This window comes from Sphaerodactylus townsendi, unplaced genomic scaffold (assembly GCF_021028975.2).
Source record: "Sphaerodactylus townsendi isolate TG3544 unplaced genomic scaffold, MPM_Stown_v2.3 scaffold_19, whole genome shotgun sequence".
Lineage (NCBI taxonomy): Eukaryota > Metazoa > Chordata > Lepidosauria > Squamata > Sphaerodactylidae > Sphaerodactylus > Sphaerodactylus townsendi.
The window spans coordinates 278,980-301,419 of NW_025950352.1; the positions used below are offsets into that span (position 1 = coordinate 278,980).

At 52.8% G+C, this 22,440-nt stretch overlaps 1 protein-coding gene across 1 annotated transcript; it reads right to left on the reverse strand.

Annotated features, from left to right (window-relative positions):
• Nucleotides 1-17,987: 17,987 nt before the first annotated feature.
• LOC125425130 (epiplakin-like) lies at nt 17,988-21,469 on the reverse strand. The gene is made up of 2 exons (XM_048482672.1): nt 21,332-21,469; nt 17,988-20,747 (listed from the first exon to the last, which is right to left on the reverse strand). Exons 1-2 carry the CDS (start codon nt 21,467-21,469, stop codon nt 17,988-17,990), a joined length of 2,898 nt encoding a protein of 965 aa, XP_048338629.1.
• Between the last annotated feature and the right edge of the window lie 971 nt (nt 21,470-22,440).

Genomic DNA, 22,440 nt, shown 5'->3' on the forward strand with positions numbered 1-22,440 from the left:
CCTTCCATCCACACTATTGAGAGAGCTGCAGCAGCAGCCGGCCCACAAGCTGATAACAGATCTGAGAAAAGGAAATCAGTTGGGGGGGGGGGGGTGTGTCTGAAGCCGGTTCCCAGATCCTGGGCAGGAGGTGAAACATGGCAGGACCAAATAGGGGGCTGATCATGACATACCCGAGGGGACAGGGGGACCTGGACAGGTTAGAGAGCTGGACCAGAACCAACACGGTGAATTTCAATGGAGATAAATGTAAGATACTACACTTGGACAGGAAAAAAGGTTTTACTGAATATCTAAGGATGGGGGACACCTGAAGCGACAGCACACACTACATGTGGAGAGAGCATCCTGAGAGTGCTTAGTAGACCACAAACTGGAACCATGGAGTTAGCTTAGCAGTGTGATGCGTCAGCCAAGAAGGCCAATGCAATTCTGGGATGCATCAATAACAGTATAGTTTCTAGACTGAGGGAGGTAATAGTTTTATTTATTTATTTACTTACTTCCTTACCTATTTATTTTATATCCCACCTTTCACCTGCAGGTTACAATACAAAATCAATTATACATTCATAAAATCATTTTAAAACATCGATCCAATATTGCATGATAAAACAATACCATTTAAACAATAAAAGAATAAAAACAGCATCCAATACAAACAATTTATAGATGTTAAAAACCGATGGCAGTAGCTAATAATAATGATACACTGCCACCTTCATTGCCACCTCTTCCCCCCTCCCCCCCAGGCCGAAAGGAGATGATCTGCTTACATCTGGTCTGGCTGGCTAGATGGAGAAAGCCCCGTGGAACAGCCACGTCTCGCAGACCCTGCAGACTGGCGACAGTTCCCACAGGGCTCGGACATGATTCAGTAGCTTGTTCCACCAGGCTGGAGCCAAGGCCTTGAAGGTCAATACCAAAACTTTGAAAATGACCCAGAACTCGATTGGCAGCCCCAGCAGCTCTTCAAGGACCGTTGTCATGTGGCCCCAACTGTCTGCTTCAGAAAGCAGCCTAGCAGCTGCGTTCTACACAAGTTTAAGTTTCTGGATCAGAGACAAAAGCAGGCCAGCATAGAGTGAGTTGCACTAGTCCAGCCTCCAAGTGACCGTTGCATGGATTACGGTGGCGAGATCAGATTTGGAGAGATATGGGGCCAGCTGCCACACCTGCCTAAGACGGAAAAATGCAGTCTGGGTTGTCCTAGGGTCCTGGTCCTCCACAGATAAGCTGGAGTCCAAGGTCACGCCCAGGCTCTTGACTGATGCGGACAGGTGTAATACCACATCATCCAGGGTTGGCAGCCAGAAATCCACAGGTCTCTCCCCCCCACCAACCAAGCCAGAGGACTCCCGTCTTCACTGCATTCAGTTTCAGTCTGCTCGATCTCAACCAACCTGCCACAGCTTCTAAGCAATGCTGGAGAGCCTCAGGGGCAGAGGCTGGCCAGCCAGCCGGCCCTCCTTCGTGGGAATGAGCTGGGGGTCATCCGCATATTGTGACACTCAAGCCCAAAGCTCTGCAACGGCTGAGCAAGGGTGCACATGTAGATGCTAAACAGCACAGGGGAGAGGATGGCCCCTGCAGCACCCCACAGTCAATGGGATCACAAGTACTACTTTATTTGGCATTGGTCGGGCCTCACCTGGAATACTGTGTCCAGTTCTGGTCAAGAAAGCAAAGGGGGATTCAAAACACAGCAAAAGGATGCCAGATTCCTTCCAAGAAGATTGAGGGATGTGATTGTACCTCTCTATTCTGCACTAGTTAGACCTCACCTGGAATATCGTGTCTAGTTCTGGGCATCGCAATTCAAGAAGGATACTGTCAAGCTGGAATGGGTCCAGAAGAGAGCAACCAAAATGGTCAAAGGTTAGGAATCCATGCCCTACGAGGAGAGACTTAGGGAGTTGGGGATGTCCGGAGAAGTGAAGGTTAAGGTGGGACCTGATAGCCATTTGAAGGGATGTCACGTCAAAGAGGGAGCAAGCTTGTTTTCTGCTGCCTCAAAGAGTAAATGGATTCAGGGTACAGGAAAAGAGATTCCACCTAAACATTAGGAAGAACTTCCTGACCATCAGGGCTGTTCGACAGTGGAATGCACCACCTCGGAGTGTGGGGGAGTCTCCTTTTTTTGGAGATTTTCCATCAGAGGCTGGGTGGCCCTCGGTCAGGAGTGCTTTGACCGAGTGTTCCTGCAGGCAGAAGGATTTGACGCGCTTGTGGTCTCCTCCAACTCTGTGTTTCTACGTTTCTATGAAATTCTAACAGAGGCATGTCCAGATCCCAAGATGTCCTACACCCCACTGGTCAAATCACACCTGGAGTCCCGTGTGCAGCCTCATTTCAAAAAGGACGTGAACGGAATGGAGCAGGTGCAGAGAACAATTGAGGATGCTCAAGGGTGTGGAGGCCAAGCCCAGGGAGGAGAAGCTGAGGGGCTTGTGGGAAGGTTTATGTAAAAGGAGAGGTTCAGGGGTGACAATTGCGCTCTTGGAGGAGGAGGAGGAGGAGGAGGAGGAGGAGGAGGAGGAGGAGGAGGAGGAGGAGGAGGAGGAGGAGGAGGAGGAGGAGGAGGAGGAGGAGGAGGAGGAGGAGGAGGAGGAGGAGGATTTATTATGATCAAAGACCAACATTTACAACTAGATACAATATCAAGCTTAAAATATATTAAAATTCAGAGATGCTTATACCTATATCATATTTTAATCAATGATATGGTAAAATAATAATAATACAACGAAATTGATGAAATCAGTTTACATTTTCAAAACATTACCCATCCAGTCAAGTCAGGACTATTTAGTGCTGCAGTTTTTATTCGCTATGACACAGAACGTGGCCACTAGCTTTGTAATTTGCAGGTGTTCATCAATGAGCAGACTATTGGCTCCTACTGAATCAGGATAGCCAGTATTCTTTTCCAGTAAAGGGGATAAAATCTTGTCTCGAACCTCATTGAAGAAGCTGCATCTGAGGAAAACAAGTTTTGCAACAGCTGGCTCATCAGCCTTCTGTGGGCTGGGAATATTTCTGAACGTCCCTTCCAAGACAGCAGAGAAAGCTTCACCTCTGGTCCCCGGCATCTGGTTTGCATGGCCACGCACACTGCTGCGTCCTTAAATGGCAAAACTGCCATGCTCACCTGGGCTACAGGAGAGTGAAAATGTTCAAAGTGAGCCACAGATCAATCGGAAGCCAGGGCGGGCACCTCTGCTCCCCCGACCTGGAAGTAAAGAGAAAGCAGTCCTGCCCTTCATTGTTGCTGGCCTGCAGTTCAATTTCTTCGTGCGTCAGTAAAAATAAGTGGTGCTTCAGGGAAGGAATGGTCCTCCAAATAAACAATGTGAACTTCCATGTTAACTTCACAGAGGTCAACAGGCCTTACGAGGCAATCCAACCAGGGGTGTGTGTGTGGATTCAGCAGGGCGCCGCTTCCAGCCCCTCGGAGCAGGAAAGCTGAGCTACAAGGGAACCTGGAGCTTGCCTGCCTTTGTGCAATATGCATTGTTCCACTAGAGGGCAGCAGCAGCACTCCAATGGGGCCGGTGGCCCCTTTTTCTTCCGTCTTTCACCCAGAGTCTGTACAAGATCGGGCGTTCCAGGTGTTGGTGTTCACACACACACACCCCTCCAATTCAATTTGAGTAAGGTGGAGGTGGTAGGTGATTGTTTTCTCTTTTCAGCTATGGCTTAAATTTTATGTAAAAGCAGCTAAGTATGGCCAAGTGCTACAGATTCATGTTAGCTTCTGGGAACTTCTGTCATATAGATGGACCTGTCCTAGGCCTCAGACGGTCAAGGGCCCTCTTGAACCCGCCTGTCTGTTTCTCAGGGCAGAGGAGGGGTCGCTCGCTCTCCATCTGGCAGCCAGGACAGTTTGAGCATTCCTGCCAGCACCACCACATGAGTCCCATATAAGTCCCTGCTGGCTGCCCGTGTGAAGAAACCAGGACAAATCTATTAAAGGTGGCTGCCACCTTCATGGCCATCCAAAAACTGCCAGCTGACCACTCCTGGGGGCATAAGATGCCACTAGCTCTAGAGGGGGCAGTGGAATTAGTGAGCTGGGGGGGCAGATTAGATCCCCTTGTATCCTTCTCCTGTCCTGTCCTGCTGCAGTCTCTCTGCTTACCCAAGGTGAGGGGTCAGGACATGGATGGGCCTTACTGGGGAAATTCCTAGTGGACCTTGTGTGGACGGGAGTCAGGCAGCAGCAGAGCGTTAGAGCGCCAAATGGCTGCAGTGCTGCTGCTGCTATGTTGGGGCCCGGAGCGTCCCAGGCCAGGGTGGAGGAGGACTTAAGAGTCCAGCTAGTTGCCAGTCCCAGGGGCTGCCTTCACCCCCACCTGGGCCCCTGAGCCCTGAGGTGTCCCCCCAGCTTGGCATTGCTTAGTTCACTTAACCTCAGAGTTGGAAAGGGTACCAGGGTCATCTAGTCCTACCCCTGTCTGACGCAGGGACTGCAGTTTATAATATCCCTGACAAGGAGGTGTCCAATCGATAGTTAAATATCTCCAGCGGCCAAGAATCCACCCCTTCATGAGGGACACGGTTCCGATGTCTGACACGCATCACTGCCAGGAGGAGCTTCTTCCTCAAGTCTCAACAAAACCTCCTTTGCTGTGGTGCAGATCCACTTGTCTGGCAGCGTGACTGCAAACACCCGGGCTGGGTCCACGGCTCAGGCAAACGGTCAGAAGCGCTGATTGTTTGCGAAGGGAAAAGAAGGATGTCTGGCTGGGGAATGAGGCCCTGAAGAGAAAGAGCACGGAAGCCAGCTGGCAAAAGACCCCTCTGTTTGGTTCACTGAGCCTCGATGTGCAGCCAGAGCAGCGAAGGAGAACTCTGCGTGAGCTCCAGGCTCCTTGCAGGAAGGGTGTGTCTCTGTGTGTGAGAGATAAAAACGTTATTATCTATGGATTTAAATAGTTTACATCCTACCTGCTAAAAATCTGCTAAAAGGGGCTTACGTAATAGAACAACAAATGATACCTTTCAGAATAATTCAGCAAATGAACCGTATGGGGAAAGAGTGGTTTTAAAACAGCTACCAGCAGTGCGAAAGCCAGAACGCGGGGAAACCACCGAAGCAGGGAGAGGAGGAGGCAGCAACTGACGTGCAGTGAAGAGAGTCCCTGGCAGTCATCTCACCTGGCCAGGGTCACTGGGGCCAGATCCGTAGTGCCAGGTCCCCAGCCCACAGGCCACTGGCTTGAGAGGGGGTGGGTGGGGCGGTTGCCAGACCCTGGCTGGGGAACTCCTGGAGATCTGGGGATGGCGCCTGGGGAGGACGGGGGCCTCAGGGGGGGACAACATGGCCACAGAGTCTGGTTTCGCCAGGCGGAGGGATCTGTGTAGTCTGGAGACGAGCAGCAGTTCTGGGCAGTAGATCCCCAGGTCCCACCAGAGGCTGGCATGCCTCAGCCGAACGAGGCCTTCCAAGAAACGGGGGCACCGGGCTCATGTGCTGAGTGCCACAGAGGAGTCCAGAGCCTCCAGCCATGGGCCTTGAGCTCCCGGCCCTACTTGTGTGCAGGGAGTGCGGCCCCTCCCGGCCCCCTGAGAGGGTTTCCCTCTGGCCAGCTGCCCCTTGCCTTGTCCAGACTGAGCCGCTGCTTGTGGCCCAGATTGGAAAAAATCTTGCCAGCTCCAGGTTGGGAACTATTTTTTTGTGGGGGAGACTGAGGAGGTGGGGTTTGGGGTCGGGAGGGGAGGGGAGGGGCTTCAATTGGGTCGTGTAATGCCACAGAGTCCACCTTCCAAAGTGGCCATTTTCTCCTGGTGAACTGATCTCTGTTGCCTGGAGATTCGTTGTCATCCCAGCAGACCTCCAGCCACGACCTGGAGGCTGGCAAGTCCACTTGCCTGCTGTGTTGGCACCAGAGGTGGCATATTCCACAGAGACTTTGCAGAGTGGCTGAGGAGCCCTGGCGCACGGCCCATTCAACGCCCCCTCTGAAGACTGAAAGAAACGCAGCATGAGAGGCCGTCCACACACTGCCAGATTCTCCCTCCTGTTCCTTAGGGTGTGAAGGGAACTTTGTGCCTTCCAGTTACACCAGGACCTTGTGTTGTCCCCCAGCAACTGTGTAGCGTGTAGGTGCAGCCCCGTTCTCTCTCTCTCCCCCTACTTTTCTGAAAGGGTAGCCAATGCAGGAGTGAAGGACCTGGCGGGCCCCAAGCCAGTCCTCCCTTTCCTGGGTTCCCACCACAGCCAGCTAACTCTTTGGGCATTTCAAATGCATGGAAACTAATTTCCTCAGGAAGTTGCTTGAAGGCAGGCAGCTAAGTGACGTGACGAGGCAGACTCCTTTGCGGGAGAGCTGTTTATACTGAGCTGGGACTGAGTGTGCGGAGTTAATGAATCTTCTCCTGCTGGCCAGGCAGGAAACCTTTGAAGGTGGCTTACTCAAGGGAGGGAGGAAGGGAGGAAGGACGGAAGGAGGAACACAACAACGCCATCCACTTGGGTGGCTGGGGAGCCTGGGGCCAGGAAGGGAGAAGCGTGCCGGAGTTTGCAGGGAGCAAAACATCACCCTTGTTTTTCTTGTGGTCTGCTTCTCAGACCGACCGTGGTGATTCTCGGGGGCTCTGGTGACCACGGCAGTGGGGGGCGGGGGGCGGGGGTCTCCTGTTCAATATGGAAGCCCATTAAGGAAGCTCAGCCATGGGCAGTTTTCCCGTCAGTGTCCATTCCTGACGTGTTCGTTTCTTGATGGAGGAAACGTGCAGGCTGCCTCTCCAGGCCCTGCAGAAGGACCTCTCCGTTGTTGGCCATGCCGCCATGGAGGCCGCAGAGGCGCTGGAAGGTGCGCTTGGTAACCTCCAGGTGGGCTTGAGTGACATCCTCTCCGAAAAGCTCTTCTGGAAGCAGCGGTCGATCCTGTGCACACAATCAGGACACTTGTCAGCCTTCCCGTAGAAGTCACGTATTGAAGCTCCCACCTTGTTTTCTGGGCTAAATTTGGGTTTGGGCTGTGCCATCTCCGTGGGCCCGTTGTCGTGGCAACCAGAATGAGAAAGGGCTGAAATAAGTTTTGATAATGCAGCACCACAAAAGCCATCCCCAAACGAAGACCAGGTAACATTACAGTCAGTCCACAAATGACTGATTCCTTAACACTGTTAAACATACATACGGGAATGCCTCTAAAGGTTAAATGTCTGGGAAAAAAGTGCGCATTTAAATTATGCAATGAAAATGTATGAGCTGTAGAAATGATCTTCATCTGTTAACATCTTTAAGTGCACTGCATTATCATGCATTAACATATTTCTAATAATTGCTCTGCAGGTCTGACCGTTCTGGTCAAGTCCTCGGTGTTGGTTCATCACGGATCTTTCTTTAATTAGGTCTCCTGTTGATGGTCATGTTCCTTTTGATATTGCATGTCGTTTTATTGAAACTTCAGCCGCTTTTAGTGTGTCTGCTGGGGGCTGAAATGGTTTCCACATCACGACGGCTTCAGCACAAGGAACTCCCACCGGTCGTCTGGCCGTGGAGTCCTGCGCGCCCTTTTCTGAGAGGAGGGCCCATCAAGCAGGCCTGTTTAGCAGGATTCTGAGTGGGCCCGTTGGGAATAGCATGGGGGATAACAGAAGATTTTGGACATGGCTGTGCCTTTTTGATCCCACCTGTAAAAGGACTGATTTCTGATGCAGACCGGGGCCCAGTGTGGTGTAGTGGTCAAAAGCGGTGGACTCTAATCTGGTGAACTGGGTTTACTTTCCTGCTCCTCCACATGAGGCCTGCTAGGTGGCCTTGGGCAGTTTTTCAGAGCTCTCTCAGCCCCACCCACCTCACAAGGGGTCTGTTGAAGGGAGAGGAAGGGAACAGGAGTTTGTAAGCTGCCCCGAGTCTCCTGACAGGAGAGAAAGCAGGGTTTGAATCCAAACTCTTCTTCTCCTCCTCCTCCCCCTACCTTAAATTGCAGAAGCTCTTGGCAGATTAGCTCAATTGCACTTTCCTGTTAAAAACTGAGACAGGATCCAACCGTTCTCGAAGGCTTAACTTCTGTAAACCAGCAGAAGCTACTGTTACGTAATCTCCCATTGTCCCCAATCATCCTCTCCATCAGATTTTTGATGGCCTCTCTACAGGTCTTTCCACAAGTTAACTCAGATGAGGAAAGTTTGGGGCCTGCCTCATCAACCATGCTAGAAAACCCAGCCGTTGACAAACTGCCTAAATGGCACACAGGAAGACATTATGGGACATTTTAACTTAAAACATCCTCTTGAATCCCACATTTTGAAGATGCCAGCCACAGATGCAGACAAAACATCAGGAGAAAATACTACTGGAACACGGCCATACAACCCGGAAACCCCACAACCCCCTAGTGATTCCGGCCGTGAAAGCTTTCGACAATACAATATCTTATTTCTTAAACTTTATTTCCCTGCAGTATTTCTCTGAGGAGGTGACCACGTACCACCGCTTTAGTCCCATTAAAATAACTCTATCTCCCTAGGTAGTTCACTTCTAAAATTTCAGCAATCTCTGGTTTTGAGACCATTCATATATCTTTAATTTCTGACCACTGAACAGTCACAATGTGGATCAGAGTCTGCAATGATTAATCATTATCCTTTTCCTTCTTTCATATGTTGAGACTTTTATTTGCCACACCCCTTTCATTCTCCTGTCCTTATCCAAAGTATTTCTGCTGCTGGGGGTGGGGGGGGGGGGGAATTGCCCAGCAAAGCCTATCAGTGGTGAACAAACTTTTGCTTTGTGCAAAGATCACAAGCCATGCCATATTTCTATAGCCTGATTAGGGATATAGAGATAAATAAATACATTTCTCAAAGTGATTCACCATTCCCCCCAAACCATTGGACATCTCAGTTGCCCTACGGCTGTGGCATCAAGGCTATGGTCGGTTCCCCACTTACAAAATGGCGGACGATAGCTGCGGTTTCCTTTGCTGCGGGACCATTTTAGCGTGGGCTCATGGCCCCCCCCCCCCCCCCGCAGCTTCTGCCCCTTGGTCGAATGAATGCTGCAGCCATGCAGCAGCTACGCAGGACTCCTCTCAGGGGCTGTCCTGATTGGCTGCTGCGCTGTTCTGGGGCGGGAACTTTTTTATTTTTCAACAAGACGAATCCACGTCTCCACATTCTGCCGAGGAACCCACAATATGCATCTGCCCACGTTCGCTCAAAATGACATGGAGACGTGGATTTTCAGCATTACAAATAAAAAAATTAAAACTCAGGCTGCGCGCGGATGGCACACACCCCGCCATTTCCTTATTGGACGGATGGCGGGAAACTTAAACCCGAAGTCACCCCCCGGGGCTCCCCCGTGCACCCCAGCTCTCGGCGCGGGGTTTTCAAAATGGCGCTCGAGCATCCAGGAACTGAAATAATGCGCGCAAAGGAGGACGGAGAGCAGCAGAATCGGGGGCGCTGCGTTGCTGCTACTGAGGTAGTGGGGAACGCAGCAGGCCCCCAGATTATTTGCCGCAAGTGCCCCGCACCTAAGGGTAAGTGAGGAAACGACCTATGTCAAGAACTGTATTTTGACTGGGGTTTTACCATTTCAGCAGAAATGGTGTCTTCTACAAATATTGGTTCTTTCACTTCAAAAACACACTTCTCCTTGTTTAGTTTTAAGTCTGTAGTTCTTGTAATATTCAGTACTTCCTAAAGCTGTCAATCATGTTCATCTTCAATTGTACCCTAAACTATTCCTTCCATGAATGTACCTCAGTGAACTCTCAGGTCAGCCAGGGAAAGGAGGGCAGAGAGACCTGCTAGGCAGAGGGTGGCGTGGGCAAGGGCTGCCGCGGACACCAGGTGCCCTGTGGGCGCGGTTGTTTCTTGGCCCCTCGGGCCAACTGGAAAAGTCATCGGCTGGGGCAACCAACCCCCAGGTCAGGGAAGGAGGGAAGGATCAGCCGCCCAAGAGCCCCGGGCGAGGAGGGGAAACGCCACAATGGTCTCATGACAGAGTACTAGAGCAGATGCAATATCAAAGGGCAAACAGAGAAATGTATAACATTCCGGGTGGAACAGGACCTACATACAGCTCCGAGCTCTCTTCTGGTAACTTCAAACACTAAAACAAATTGGGCATTTGGAAACTGGGGCATTATTTTGTCCATATTCAACACCAGTGGGCAATTTGAAATGCTTTTTGAAAAAATGCCTTATTGAGGTCTTTTGGATCCAAGTAAATGGTCAACGGTCCATTCTGCTTCTCCGTGGATACTAAACAGCACGCTCAGTCCTTTGGGTCCTCAGCATTTTTTAAAACGTCAGGCAGGTGCTCCATTCTTTTGAGCTCAGGCTTCAGTTTATCCCTAGGAGCAAATGGTGCTTTCCTCTCCGGGTGGAGCCTACCAGAGGCGCTGCTCCCTTAATCCAAGTGGCGTGCTCACCTGGCAGACAGCCCAGCCCTGTAAACAAATCCTGCTATTTTGGTATGAGTGCCTCTTACCCTAGATTACTGTGGTTGGTCCTGTAATGAGAATTCACGCTCAACCAGATTTAGTTTGTCACACTGCCTGCTAAGCTCAGGAAGGGCCACATTCTTGGGTACAACGATGAGCCAGAACTTCTCCGCAGCATTTTTTGTCCTTGGCGCTGGCTCTGCAGTCTGCCCATACTGGAATTTTTGTGGCGAGCCTATCCAAAACATCACTGAAAACCTTTTCTAACCCCCCATTGAAGACAGAGGCCCTGTGGCTGGGGCAAGGCGAGCCACGGCAGGCGTTCCTGCTGCCACTTTTGGGTGGTGAGGCTTCAACACCTGCCTCTTCTGCCAAAAGCCTAGGTGTGATCCTGGAGGGCTCCCTCCCTATCTATGGAGGCCAAGGGCGCACGTACAGCCAGATGGACTCCCCCCCCCATCTTCAGCAGGCTAAGCAGTTGGCCCCCCATCTGTCTCACGACGACCTTGGCACAGTTTCCCATGTGACGGTCACGTCCAGACTAGGTTCCTATAGCTCATTCTATGCCAGCCTGCCCTGCAGACCGCTCTGGGGACCGCAACTGGTCCAGAACACAGTGGCGAGGGCACTCACTGGAACTCCAGTGTGGGAACATGTCAGATTTATTCTATACCACCTGATCTTATTGCCAGTTGAATTCTGGATCATTTGCAAGGTTTGGGTGTTAACCTTTAAGGCTCTGAGCGGTCTGGGACCATGGTATCTGCAGCCCCAACCCTATTGCCCTTGGAGCAACCTACTGATTATCCCTAAGAGCAACAGGGAGATGAACTGACTCCCTCGTTCTGGAAGCATTTTTAAAAAATTGCTGGGGGTAGAACAGGCTTTATCTTCCGCTTACCACGCGGCAACTGATGGGCAGAGCGAGTGCACCAATGCAATTCTCAAGCAATACTTGAGATGTCACATCAGTTATCACCATGACAATTGCGTTGATCTCCTCCCCTTTGCTGAGTTTGCGTATAATAACGCTGTGCAAAGCAGCCCTGGGAAAAGCCCTTTAAGACTGTTTACGGGCAAGCGGCAAAACCTTTTCCTTTGCTGGGGCAGGAGACGACGGGCCCTAAAGAACTACAGGATCGGGGGAACCGGCTTTATGTCAAGCCCCGGTTCTACGGACCAATCCAGACTCTGTAACTTTGGGTTTTGAAGTCTTTATTGATAGGCATCGGTTGGCCAGAGGAAAGAAGCCAGTTCTGAGAACTGTTTCGAAAAGCCCGAGTGTATCCAATCCCCGCTTTGCTGTCCCCCCTCCCAATAGCACCCCCCCATCCCATATTTGCAGAAAGGAATGCAAGACGGACTCAAGGTCAGGAGCACAGAGTCAAAACTGCCACCTGGCCCCAGGCACGTCTCCTTCATTGCACTGGCCAAAAGCGAAAGTCACCCTCCATCACCCCATCCAGCCTCCCCCCACTCCTTGGTGCCGTCTTGATGGTTGGATGCATCGGGGGTGGGGGGGCACCCTCAGCTTAGCCAGAGACACGGACTTTTGGATGACCCAGGGCTTGGCAATCGCTTCCCGGGTGGAAGAAATTTGAACGTGGCTCTCTGTGCAGAACTGCTGGTTTGTTCACCCTCTTCTCGTGTGCTCCCAGCACCCCAGGAAACTCAGTCGGGGGCACAGCAGCTCAGTTGGTGAGCAGGAGCTGGAGGTCTCTCCTCATCTAATCTTCTTCGTCAAAGGGTTTGTTCACAGGGACTTTTGCAAACACAATCATAACTCCAAACACCGTTGCCCAAACAAAGTTCAAAGATTTATTGGCAAAAATTTCCAAGGTTAAATCATCAGCTCCCCGTACAATATATCAAATCTTTAAAAATATAGCGGACACCAAAATTAACACTCCGAGCCACAGAGGCTTGGAGAGAAAATAAAAAAACAACAACCCCCAAGTAAACACAGCCTCTTTCTTACTTCCCAGTCAATTACCCCACCTGGAGGACAGGCTGCCCTTTCTATCACTAAAGCCTGTGATAAGCATTTTCAGTGTCATTAGGCATAAGAACTAGCCTGCTGGATCAGATCAGAGTCCATCTAGTCCAGCACTCTGCTACTTGCAGTGGCCCACCAGGTGCCTTTGGGAGCTCACGTGCAGGAGGTGAAAGCAAGGGCCTTCTGCTGCTGCTGCTCCCGATCACCTGGTCTGCTAAGGCATTTGCAACCTCAGATCAAGGAGGATCAAGATTGGTAGCCATAGATCGACTTCTCCTCCATAAATCTGTCCAAGCCCCCTTTAAAGCTATCCCGGTTAGTGGCCCTCACCACCTCCTGTGGCAGCATATTCCAAACACCAATCACACGTTGCGTGAAGAAGTGTTTCCTTTTATTAGTCCTAATTCTTCCCCCCAGAATTTTCAATGAATGCCCCCTGGTTCTAGTATTGTGAGAAAGAGAGAAAAATTTATCTCCGTCAACATTTTCTACCCCATGCATAATCTTATAGACTTCAATCATATCCCCCCCTCATCTGTCTCCTCTCCAAACTAAAGAGTCCCAAACGCTGCAGCCTCTCCTCATAGGGAAGGTGCTCCAGACCCTCAGTCATCCTCGTTGCCCTTCTCTGCACCTTTTCTAACTGTTCAATATCCTTTTTGAGATGTGGCAACCAGAACTGAACACAGTACTCCAAGTGCGGTCGCACCACAGCTTTATATAAGGGCATGACAATCCTTGCAGTTTTATTATCAGCTCCTTTCCTAATTATCCCCAGCATAGAGTTTGCCTTTTTCACAGGCAAAGAACCAGATTGCAGGAGATAGTTCATTGGGCAAAGTCGACCCTCATACACTCTCCCAGATCCTAGTCTGACACATGAACTATTATACCAGCTTGCAGGTGATGAGAAAAAGAGAAATCTTCTACAAACCATAAGCAACCATCTCTTGGAGCAGCTGGTCATGACTAGAGCGAAGGAGATTGGGCCTGAGTGGTCTGTGTCGCTTGGTGCCAGATGAGAGTTTTATTGCACGAGCAGCAAACAATTACGAGTGGACTATTAAGTCTGGTGTTTATGTGAATGGACTTTTGCGGCCTCAAATCCAACTCAATCACATCTGAATTTAGATTTGCGTCTACTAGCACCTTCAACACAACAAGCTTTAAAGAAAGCTTTACACCCAAACATCTTGCTGATTTCTAAGATGCAGTCGCTTCAAAAGAAACCTGAAAGGAAGGAATTCAGTCCCCTCCGGATGCTTGGAAATTCTTTATGCCCGCAATTGTTCTTACCCAGAGTGTGGGAAGTCTCCCCCTTTGAGAGTGGGGAATCAGCAAGAGCAGACTCTTGGCTTAGCAAAAGGCCGGGCAACACGAGACCATGATTGTCCGTATCTGCAAGAATCAGCTTCTACAAGAAACCTGCAGGAGAGCTAATAAAATTTAATTTTTTTAAATTGAGGGTTAATAAGGGCACACAAGCGCACAATAAAAGCAGCAGAATCCATACACAGTCCTAGGATATGGACAATTTTGAGCGGGTGGGTCTGGATTAGATAAGGAATATGGGGGGGGGGGCAATAAAAGTTACAGTCACCTGATCTTGGAGCAGAATGGTCTGAGAAACAGAACTGAGCGACCCACGCTTAGCTCTGGAAGAACAGCACTGTGGAACAGTATCATAGGCAGAGAGATGTCCAGAGATACTGAACACTGTCTATTGGGGGAGTGGGCTTCTTATAGGGAAAAACAGACCCTCCGGGTTAGACACAGCGATCCTTAATCTCCCCAGGCAGAGAGATTTCCTGCCTTTCCTGGGAAGGACAAGAGACAGACGTCAACCTTAATGGTTGGGTTGTTGGCTAATGGATTGAGACATCCGCCTGAGGCTCCAGGCTCGGGAGTGTCTCCAAGGGGGAAGTTAGCTGGTGAAATTACAGCTGTGAAACAGTGACAGTGCAAATGAGGTGGTCGTTGAAGGCATTAGTCAGAGGAAGAAACATTCATTAGAACAACACTGGGCAGGTAAGCACATTGAGACGTCCACGGTCTTCACTGGGGTGAATGGTCCAGGGCTGGGGATGGGACCTCTCTTCAGGGCAAGGATCTTGTGTGGACTTCATCCTGTCAGGAAGGGTGTGAGAGAACTTTTGTGCCAGTTGCTGTGGAGTGAGAGAAGTCCAGCCACAGTCCTTGGGTGCCCTGAGCCAATATATTCTCACAATACTAGAACCAGGGGGCATCCATTGAAAATGCTGGGGGGAAGAATTAGGACTAATAAAAGGAAACACTTCTTCACGCAACGTGTGGTTGGTGTTTGGAATATGCTGCCACAGGAGGTGGTGACGGCCACTCACCTGGATAGCTTTGAAAGGGGCTTGGACAGATTTATGGAGGAGAAGTCTATCTATGGCTCCCAATCTTGATCCTCCTTTATCTGAGATTGCAAAGGCCTCAGCAGTCCAGGTGCTCAGGAGCAGCATCAGCATCAGCAGCAGAAGGCCATTGCAGTAGAAATGTAGGTTATTTTTCACCCTGGGGGAGGCCGCCTTGTCTCTGGATCTTGTCTGTGGACCACTGGTGAGAGGCCATCCCCCCCTCTGGGAAGGGGTAGTCAGGGATAGGGGCATGTGATGTGGGGCATGACGTGGGGTGTAATGGAGGGCACTGTGCTGCTTGTGCTTCAGTGCTGGCCATAGAAGTCCAAACGTTTATTCCTGGTGATGCCATCCTCTCTGTCCTGTGCATTCTGCCCCTTGGGGGAAGGGGACTTCGCAAGTGCCAGCCAGAGGGCCCCCGTGAAGCAGCCTCCTTTGGCAGGTGCGGGTGTGGGGGCCGCCTGGAATGAAAGAGGCCCCCTGGGAAGGCAGCCCCTGCAGCTGTTCTGCGGGGAAGAGCTGGGCGCAACAGCCAGCTTTGGCATCAGGCTCCCTCTTTCTGGAGCTGAAATCTAGACCCCCCCCCCCCCTGGCCCTGGATCAGGCAGGCTGCGCGGGGCATTTGGCAGGGTCTGTGTGCCTGCGTGCGTGCATGTGTATGTCAGCCCACCCTTCCATCCCCCATCCGATCCCCTCTCCCTTTGTCCACTTAGGTTTGCTTTGCAGCTGAATTTGCAGCTGGGCAGACTCGGGCGTGGGGTCTTGTCCAATGGTGGCCATTCTGAGTTTTGAACAGTGACATGAGTCGGAAGCGCAGCTGAAATCTGCAAGGGGGGGGGAGTGGAAGGTTCGGGGTTTGTGAGCTTTGAGGAAGCAGCAGCTCAGGTTCAGCCCCAAGAGATTCTCCAGTCAGGGAGGACCCTCAAGAGCCGCTGCCACACCGGCGGGGCGGGGGGGGACTGATTGGCAGCTTCCTCTTGAGAGGTTTGGAACAGAGATTCCACCACCTGGCCAGTGCCCAGACCAAGGCCGGGGGCAGCTGTTCTCACCTGGACAGGCTCTGAGACAAGCAGGCCCCGTTTAGTATCTAGCTACTTGAGTGTTATTGGCATTGGCTAGAGCTGGCAGACCTTTGTCCTGAGACCGTGAGCAAGCGACTTCCCTAAACACATGATGCCAGGAGTGTAGCTGGCCGCTGTCAGCTGCTCGCCTTTGCTCGTCGTCAGCGTGGGTTTGGTAGCAGCCGGAGACTGGTGGGGTTTTTGGACAGGTGTGTTTTGGCCAGCAGATGAATCGACGGTGCCTGACCTTGGCCCGTGGCTCTCTTTTCCTGCCTCAGCACTCCCTGTTGCAGGCTTGTGTGCCTCCCTCCTTCCTCATAGCCCAGACACCGGAAGAGAAGCAAATCCAGGGTTGGTTCTCACAAGAGCCTCTTCACATGGTAAGGCCAGGTGGTTGCTTGGAGGCTGGAGGCTGAACCCCATCCTCCCCAGGACCACCCCCAAGTCTTCAGGAACCCGTCAAACCGGGGTCGGCACCCCTGGCTCTCCAGCCCCACAAGAGCCCCCTCCTCCTCCTGCCAGCCCCCAGCCTCTCAGTGGGAAAGGGTCTGGGAAGGGTGAGAGTGACTTTGCCAGCAGAGGGAGCTGTTCTCTCGTCTGGGGAAGAGAGGCAACAGGGGATTGGGGGGGAGCACTTTTGGGCCTAGGCCCCTTCAATGGGCTCTCCAGAACATTTAGCCAGTCGCTCACAAGAAGCCATAAGAAATGTCCAGTTGAATCAGGATCCATTTAATGTGTACAACATTGTTAGTATTTCATATTCATTATAAACTAGTCCTATACAAGCCCACCCGTTCCATGGATGGCACCTTTCCCTCCCTCCCTCCCTCCCTGTAATATAAAAGCCCAGATTGGCTCAGGCCCCACAGGAGTGCAGGTGGGCACCCACCGGCCATCCCTCTCGTCTGTGTCTTCAGACTGGGCATCAGATCAGGCACCATCAAGCCAGACAGCTGAGGAGGAGGAGGAGGAGAAAGAGGAAGAGGAGGAGGAGGAGGGAGCACCTAAGTCCTGTCTGGATACCAGGGCTTCTTGAAGAGGAGGTAACTTGGCTTCTCCAATGGCTTTGGCATCTTCTGCATGTCTGACTATTTCCTCCTTCCCCTCCCAAATGGGACAGAGGAACTCAACACATGCCTTGCTCAACACATGCTGTTGTTGTGGCTGGATTCGCTCTCAGGCCCGTGTCCCTTTCAATCCAAACTAGATCCTGAACGACAAAAAGACCCAACTGCCCGCTACCCTCTTCCTCCCAGCTTCAGTTCTCAGCAGGAACGTGACAGCCGGTGGGTTTTCCTCCGGTCCCCTGCTGTCTCCTGCTGCCTTCCCTGGTTCTGGCATCCCAACAGCACTCAGTTCCTCGGAGCCTCGACTTGGGGTGGCTGCGCTCCCAGGCCTCCCCAGGCCGCCCCTGCCCAGTGCCCGTGGCTTGTGGGTGTGGCCGTGGGCAGCATCAGCGGCCTCCTTTCTCAGCAGCCCGACTGCTGCAGGTTCCCACAAGGGCAGAGCACAAGTATTGCCCGGCCACTGGTGTCCAAAGAGGGCGTCCAACTCAGGGCTGGGGGATTTCTCTCTGCGAACCCCTATGAGATACCCGCTCCCCACCCTTTTGTCTGCTCTTCAGGGATGTGTGGCAGACCCTGGCAACTAGCCGGAGGGTTGCGGGGGGGGGGCATTGGGGGGGTCAGCATCCTGGGAGAAAAATTCAGAAAAGAAAGAAGGTCTTGTCTACTTGTAGGAAGTTCTGGCAGTTCCTAGAGCAACCCTTGTCACTTCCAGCAGCTCTAGGAATCTCTAGGAACTCTGTGGTCAGGACTAATTTTCCTTTTTGCTTTTCCTCAGACAAGTGTGTGGGGGGGGGGGGGCGGCAAGGGCCACAATTCCCTGCAGGCCAGTGGGGACCCTCTCTTCCAGGTTTTCTTCCCCAGATGTTCTGGGGCCGGTCACTCAATGAGGCAAACCCCCAAGGCCCCTCCCACCCTTGGGCGTGGCTGGAATATTGATTTCCTGCCTTGCCTGACTGCTGGCGCCATGATCCTGCAGGTTGGTCTTGGCCTGGAAGTCTCGTGTCTCTCCGTTGCCCCCACACACACCTTTTGCCTGCCCCCTTCCTCACCCACATGGCCTCCCCTTCCCTCCCTCAGTTGTCTTTGGCTGGGGCCCCCACCTTTCCACTGCTGGGGAGCAGCCCCTGTTTCTGCTCTGGCCCGTTGATGACTGTGGTGGTTACCGTTATCTCGCTGACAGTGACCGTTCCTGCCCTGTGTTCCTCTGGCCGCAGAGGACAGTGGAGGTCGTACAAAGAAGCCCGCTGCTCCTGGGACAGCCCAAAGGCTTCTGGGAGCCACAGGGTGAGCGGATGGTGCAAACTCGGGGTGCGTCTCAGCGGGTGGGTCTCCATGATGTGGCTGGTGAGGATGGCCAGAATTTCCTGGCTGCTGAGGGTTCCCTCAATGTACCTTGAGAGAAGCTCCTGTCTCTTGGCTTCGGAGACGTACCTGGAGAAGAGGACGTCCCACATGGAGACCTTCTGGCCTTGGAATTCTCCTATTGGGAAGTCAATGGTCAGAACCTCCTCGGTTTTCCTCCGGGGCCTCTCGTGAGTGGGTCGGCTGCCCTCCGTCCTGACGTCTGGGCTGGAGGCGCTCACGTGCCTGCCGGCCGTGGCCATTTTCTCAGCCACCCTGGCTACAATGGCCGTGATCACCGTTTCCATTTGGTCGGCTGAAAGAATTCCAATTCTGTACAGCCGCAAGATCTCCTTCCGTTTCTTCTCAGGCACGTACTTGGATTGCAGCAGATCCCACAAGGAGACCTTCCGCCCGCGGAACTCGCCGACATTAACGGAAACCATCCTGGACTTCAAAACCTTGTCCTTGTCTCGGTCTTCAATATCATCATGACTGTCTTCATCGCCACCATCGTCATCGTCGTCCTCCTCTTCCTCCAATGTGGCCGTGGAAGGGCCAGGTTCCCCCTGGACTGAGGCCTTCCTCCGGGGCCTGGGTGTTGGGCACTCCAGGGAGTCAAAAAGGTCATGCAGCGAAGCCAAGATAATAAGGATGAAAGAGACTTCCTCAACACCAAAGGTGCCGTCTCGATACTTCCCCAGAAGCTCCTCTCTTTTGTCCCTGGCGATGTAGTGGGAGAAGAGGAGCTCCCAGGCGGACACCTGCTGACCCTGCAGCTCCCCAGCAGGCAAAGTGACCATTTTGGACTTCAGCAAGTCATCCGGATGTTTGCTAGATGGGGGATCTGCTGCGACTACACCCTCCCTGGGTCCAGATGCCCCTTGGCTCCGTCCAATCACTTTCACAATGAACTTCTTTCTGCTGGCTTCTAATTTCTCCAGGACGCCGCTAACGGCCCTGGCCATCTGCTCTGTGCTAAAGGTCCCTGCCCGGAACAGAGCAAGCAGCTCCTGCCTTTTATCCTGAGGGAAATATCTAGATGAGATGATGTCCAGCAAAGGGACATTTTGCCCTTTGAACTCACCAAGGGTCACCGGGATACAGGTCAACTGCAACGTTTTCCTCAGTTCTTCCTCTTGAGGGTCAAAAAAGTCAGAGTCGTCCATTGTATCCATCTCCCGGCCTGCATCCGTGGCAGGACCCCGCTCTTTGGCTCTCACCTCCTCTATTTTGGTGGCAATGGCAGAGACCACCACTTCCATTTGGTCAGTGCTGAGGATGCCGCGCCTGTACAGCTTCAGAAGTTCCTTCTGTTTTTCTTCTGGGATATACTTGGAATGGAGCAGGTCCCACACGGAGACCTTCTGCCCATGGAACTCACCAGCTGAGACCTTGACCATCCTCGACTTCAGGACCTTCTCTTCTCCTTCCTGCTCTGGGGCACTTTTCAGCTCCACATCTCTGCTGGGCCTTTCTGCTTTCCCATGGGAGGAGTCTCCTTTGGCTTCAGTCTCAGTGATGATGTTATCAAGGATGCCAATGAGGTCCTGGAGTGTGGTGCAGCCGGCTTTGTACTGCTTCAGCAACTCCTGCTTTTTCGGCAGAGGGACATATCTGGAGAAGAGGAGGTCCCAGACCGAGACTTCCTGGCCCTGGAAAAGACCTGCGCTGACTCTGGTGGTGGTGGACTGCAGCGCCTTCTGAGCGCTCTTATCCAGCTTTGAGATGATGGACCCCTTCTCCATGACGGGAACCATAAGCAAACCGGTCTCGGGGTCAGGGACACACCTGTGGAGAAGCTGCGTATATGTGAGGTTCTCACGGGCGATGGGGTCAAAGCACCTCTTGGAGTGGTTGGCAGGGTCTGCGATCATGTGACAAATTTCTCCATCCAGGTAGCCCCACTTGTAAGCCAGCTCCACGGGGAGCCGGTGGCTGTGCATGGGGTGGACGATGCCCCCGGTGGCGACCTGTGCCTCCAGCAGGCGGATGCCGTGGTCTTTGACAATGAGGCCTTTCTTCATTGCCTGGAAGAGGGAGATTTTATTCCCCGAGAAGGGATCTGTGTAGCCGGTCACGGCTTTCTCTGCAACGAGGAGCGTGTTGAAATACTCCCTGTCTATCAGGCCGGCGTTGGTGGCATCCCTCACGGACAGCTTCCGGTTCTTGACAGGGTCAATGATGTAGCCAGAGACGGCCTGTGCCTCCAGCAGAGCCAGCCCGGCCCCTCGCGGCAGGAGGCTCTTCCGCATGGCCTTCTGGACGCTCAGCTTCTCCTTGCTGGGCTCCTTCAGGACGCCGGCAATCACAGGCTCCTCCCCCAGCTCCGGCGGACAAGGGAAGGGCCAGTGCGGCTCTTCACGGACTTGCACAATGGGCATCTCTTCCGTGCCCTCTTTGGCCACTGGCTTCGGCAGTGACATGGGCGTGGTGCAGGCGGGTCTGGATGTGTTCGGGGGATGGATCCTGCAGGGGCGGCACCTGAGGCTCTGCAGAGAGAAAGAAACAGAACAGTCACACACAGCCTGTAGGGGTTGCCTCCCCGAACACGCCCGAGGGGTTCTTTATATCACACACGTGAGAGAGGGACTGTGGGTGTTTCCCCACTCACCCTGATCCCCCCTATGCCGCGCGCTGCTCTCAGCGTGCAGCATCCCTGGCGTGCGCCTGGGCATCCCCACGACCCCACGCTGTTTACAAGAGCGCCAGGGATGCCCCGCGCTGAGGGCATGCAACAGCAGCAGCGTCGGGGCGTCTGCGCTGTCACCGCCCCTGTCGTTGGGGAGTGCTCCGGGACCCCGCGCTACTTGAGGAGAGTAGTGCGGGGCTTAAGGTAAGTGGGGAAAGGCCCTGTGTTTCAAGGCAAGCAGGAGTCTAAACCCGGGTCTCCAGCACTCTGACCACTAGGCATCCCTCAACGGCTCACATGGCAACACGGGCTGAGGCCCTGGCCAGCCCTGGCATTTGTTTTCATAATGTCCAGGCCCTTCTTGTGGATTTTGTGTGAGAAGGGTCCTCCTCCCTCTCACCTGCAGGCTGTGGCAAATCCTGCACAAGCAGCTCGTGTGCGCACACGCAGGCACGACCCCCAGGGCAGAGGCTGGGCTCTGGCTGCATCTGTTCGTTGACCGCCTGCCTCAGCGAGGCCCCGCAGGGCTGCATCACGACAGGTCGTGGCCGAAAACCGTCTCTCCAGGTGGCCCCGTGACATTACCCCAAATGACCACTCAGTGGCTGAGAGGCCCCCAATTCTTTCTAGTTACACTTCTGCCTGAATCCAGCCCTGGGCCTCCCCCCTGTCCCGGGTGCCTCAGGACTGTCTGCGGCAAGTTCATTGCTTGGCTGAATCCATGGCAAAAAGAACATAAGAACATAAGAACTAGCCTGCTGGATCAGACCAGAGCCCATCTAGTCCAGCTCTCTGCTACTCGCAGTGGCCCACCAGGTGCCTTTGGGAGCTCACCTGCAGGATGTGAACGCAATGGCCTTCTGCTGCTGCTGCTACTCCTGAGCACCTGGTCTGCTAAGGCATTTGCAATCTCAGATCAAGGAGGATCAAGATTGGTAGCCATAAGGTAGCCATAAATCGACTTCTCCTCCATAAATCTGTCCAAGCCCCTTTCAAAGCTATCCAGGTTAGTAGCCATCACCACCTCCTGTGGCAGCATATTCCAAACACCAATCACGCGTTGTGTGAACAAGCATTTCCTTTTATTAGGCCTAATTCTTCCCCCCAGCATTTCCAATGAATGCCCCCTGGTTCTAGTATTGTGAGAAAGAGAGAAAAATGTCTCTCTGTCAACATTTTCTACCCCATGCATAATTTTATAGACTTCAATCATATAGACTTATAGACTTCAAGAGACCCCCCAGGAGCCCTGCCCGACCCCTCGCTGGTGGCCGCTGTCCCTCCTTCCCCCAGCCTTCTGCCTGCAGCTTCCCAGCGGCCGCCTGTGGTCCCTGCAGGGCAACCCCGCTGGCCAGCTGTGCTGCATCCTTTCATTCACTCTCTTAGAAATGTCTACCTTTTCCTAGCAGCAACAGGTGGGCTCTGGCAGCCCGCTCGGCCCGACAGCTCCAGGGGAGAGTCAGGAGGTCTCTCTGGGCTGCCCGTGGGGTCTGCCTGGGGCGAGGAACCAGACTGGCAGGGGGAACTGAGCCAAAGCTGCAGTAGCTGTTTGG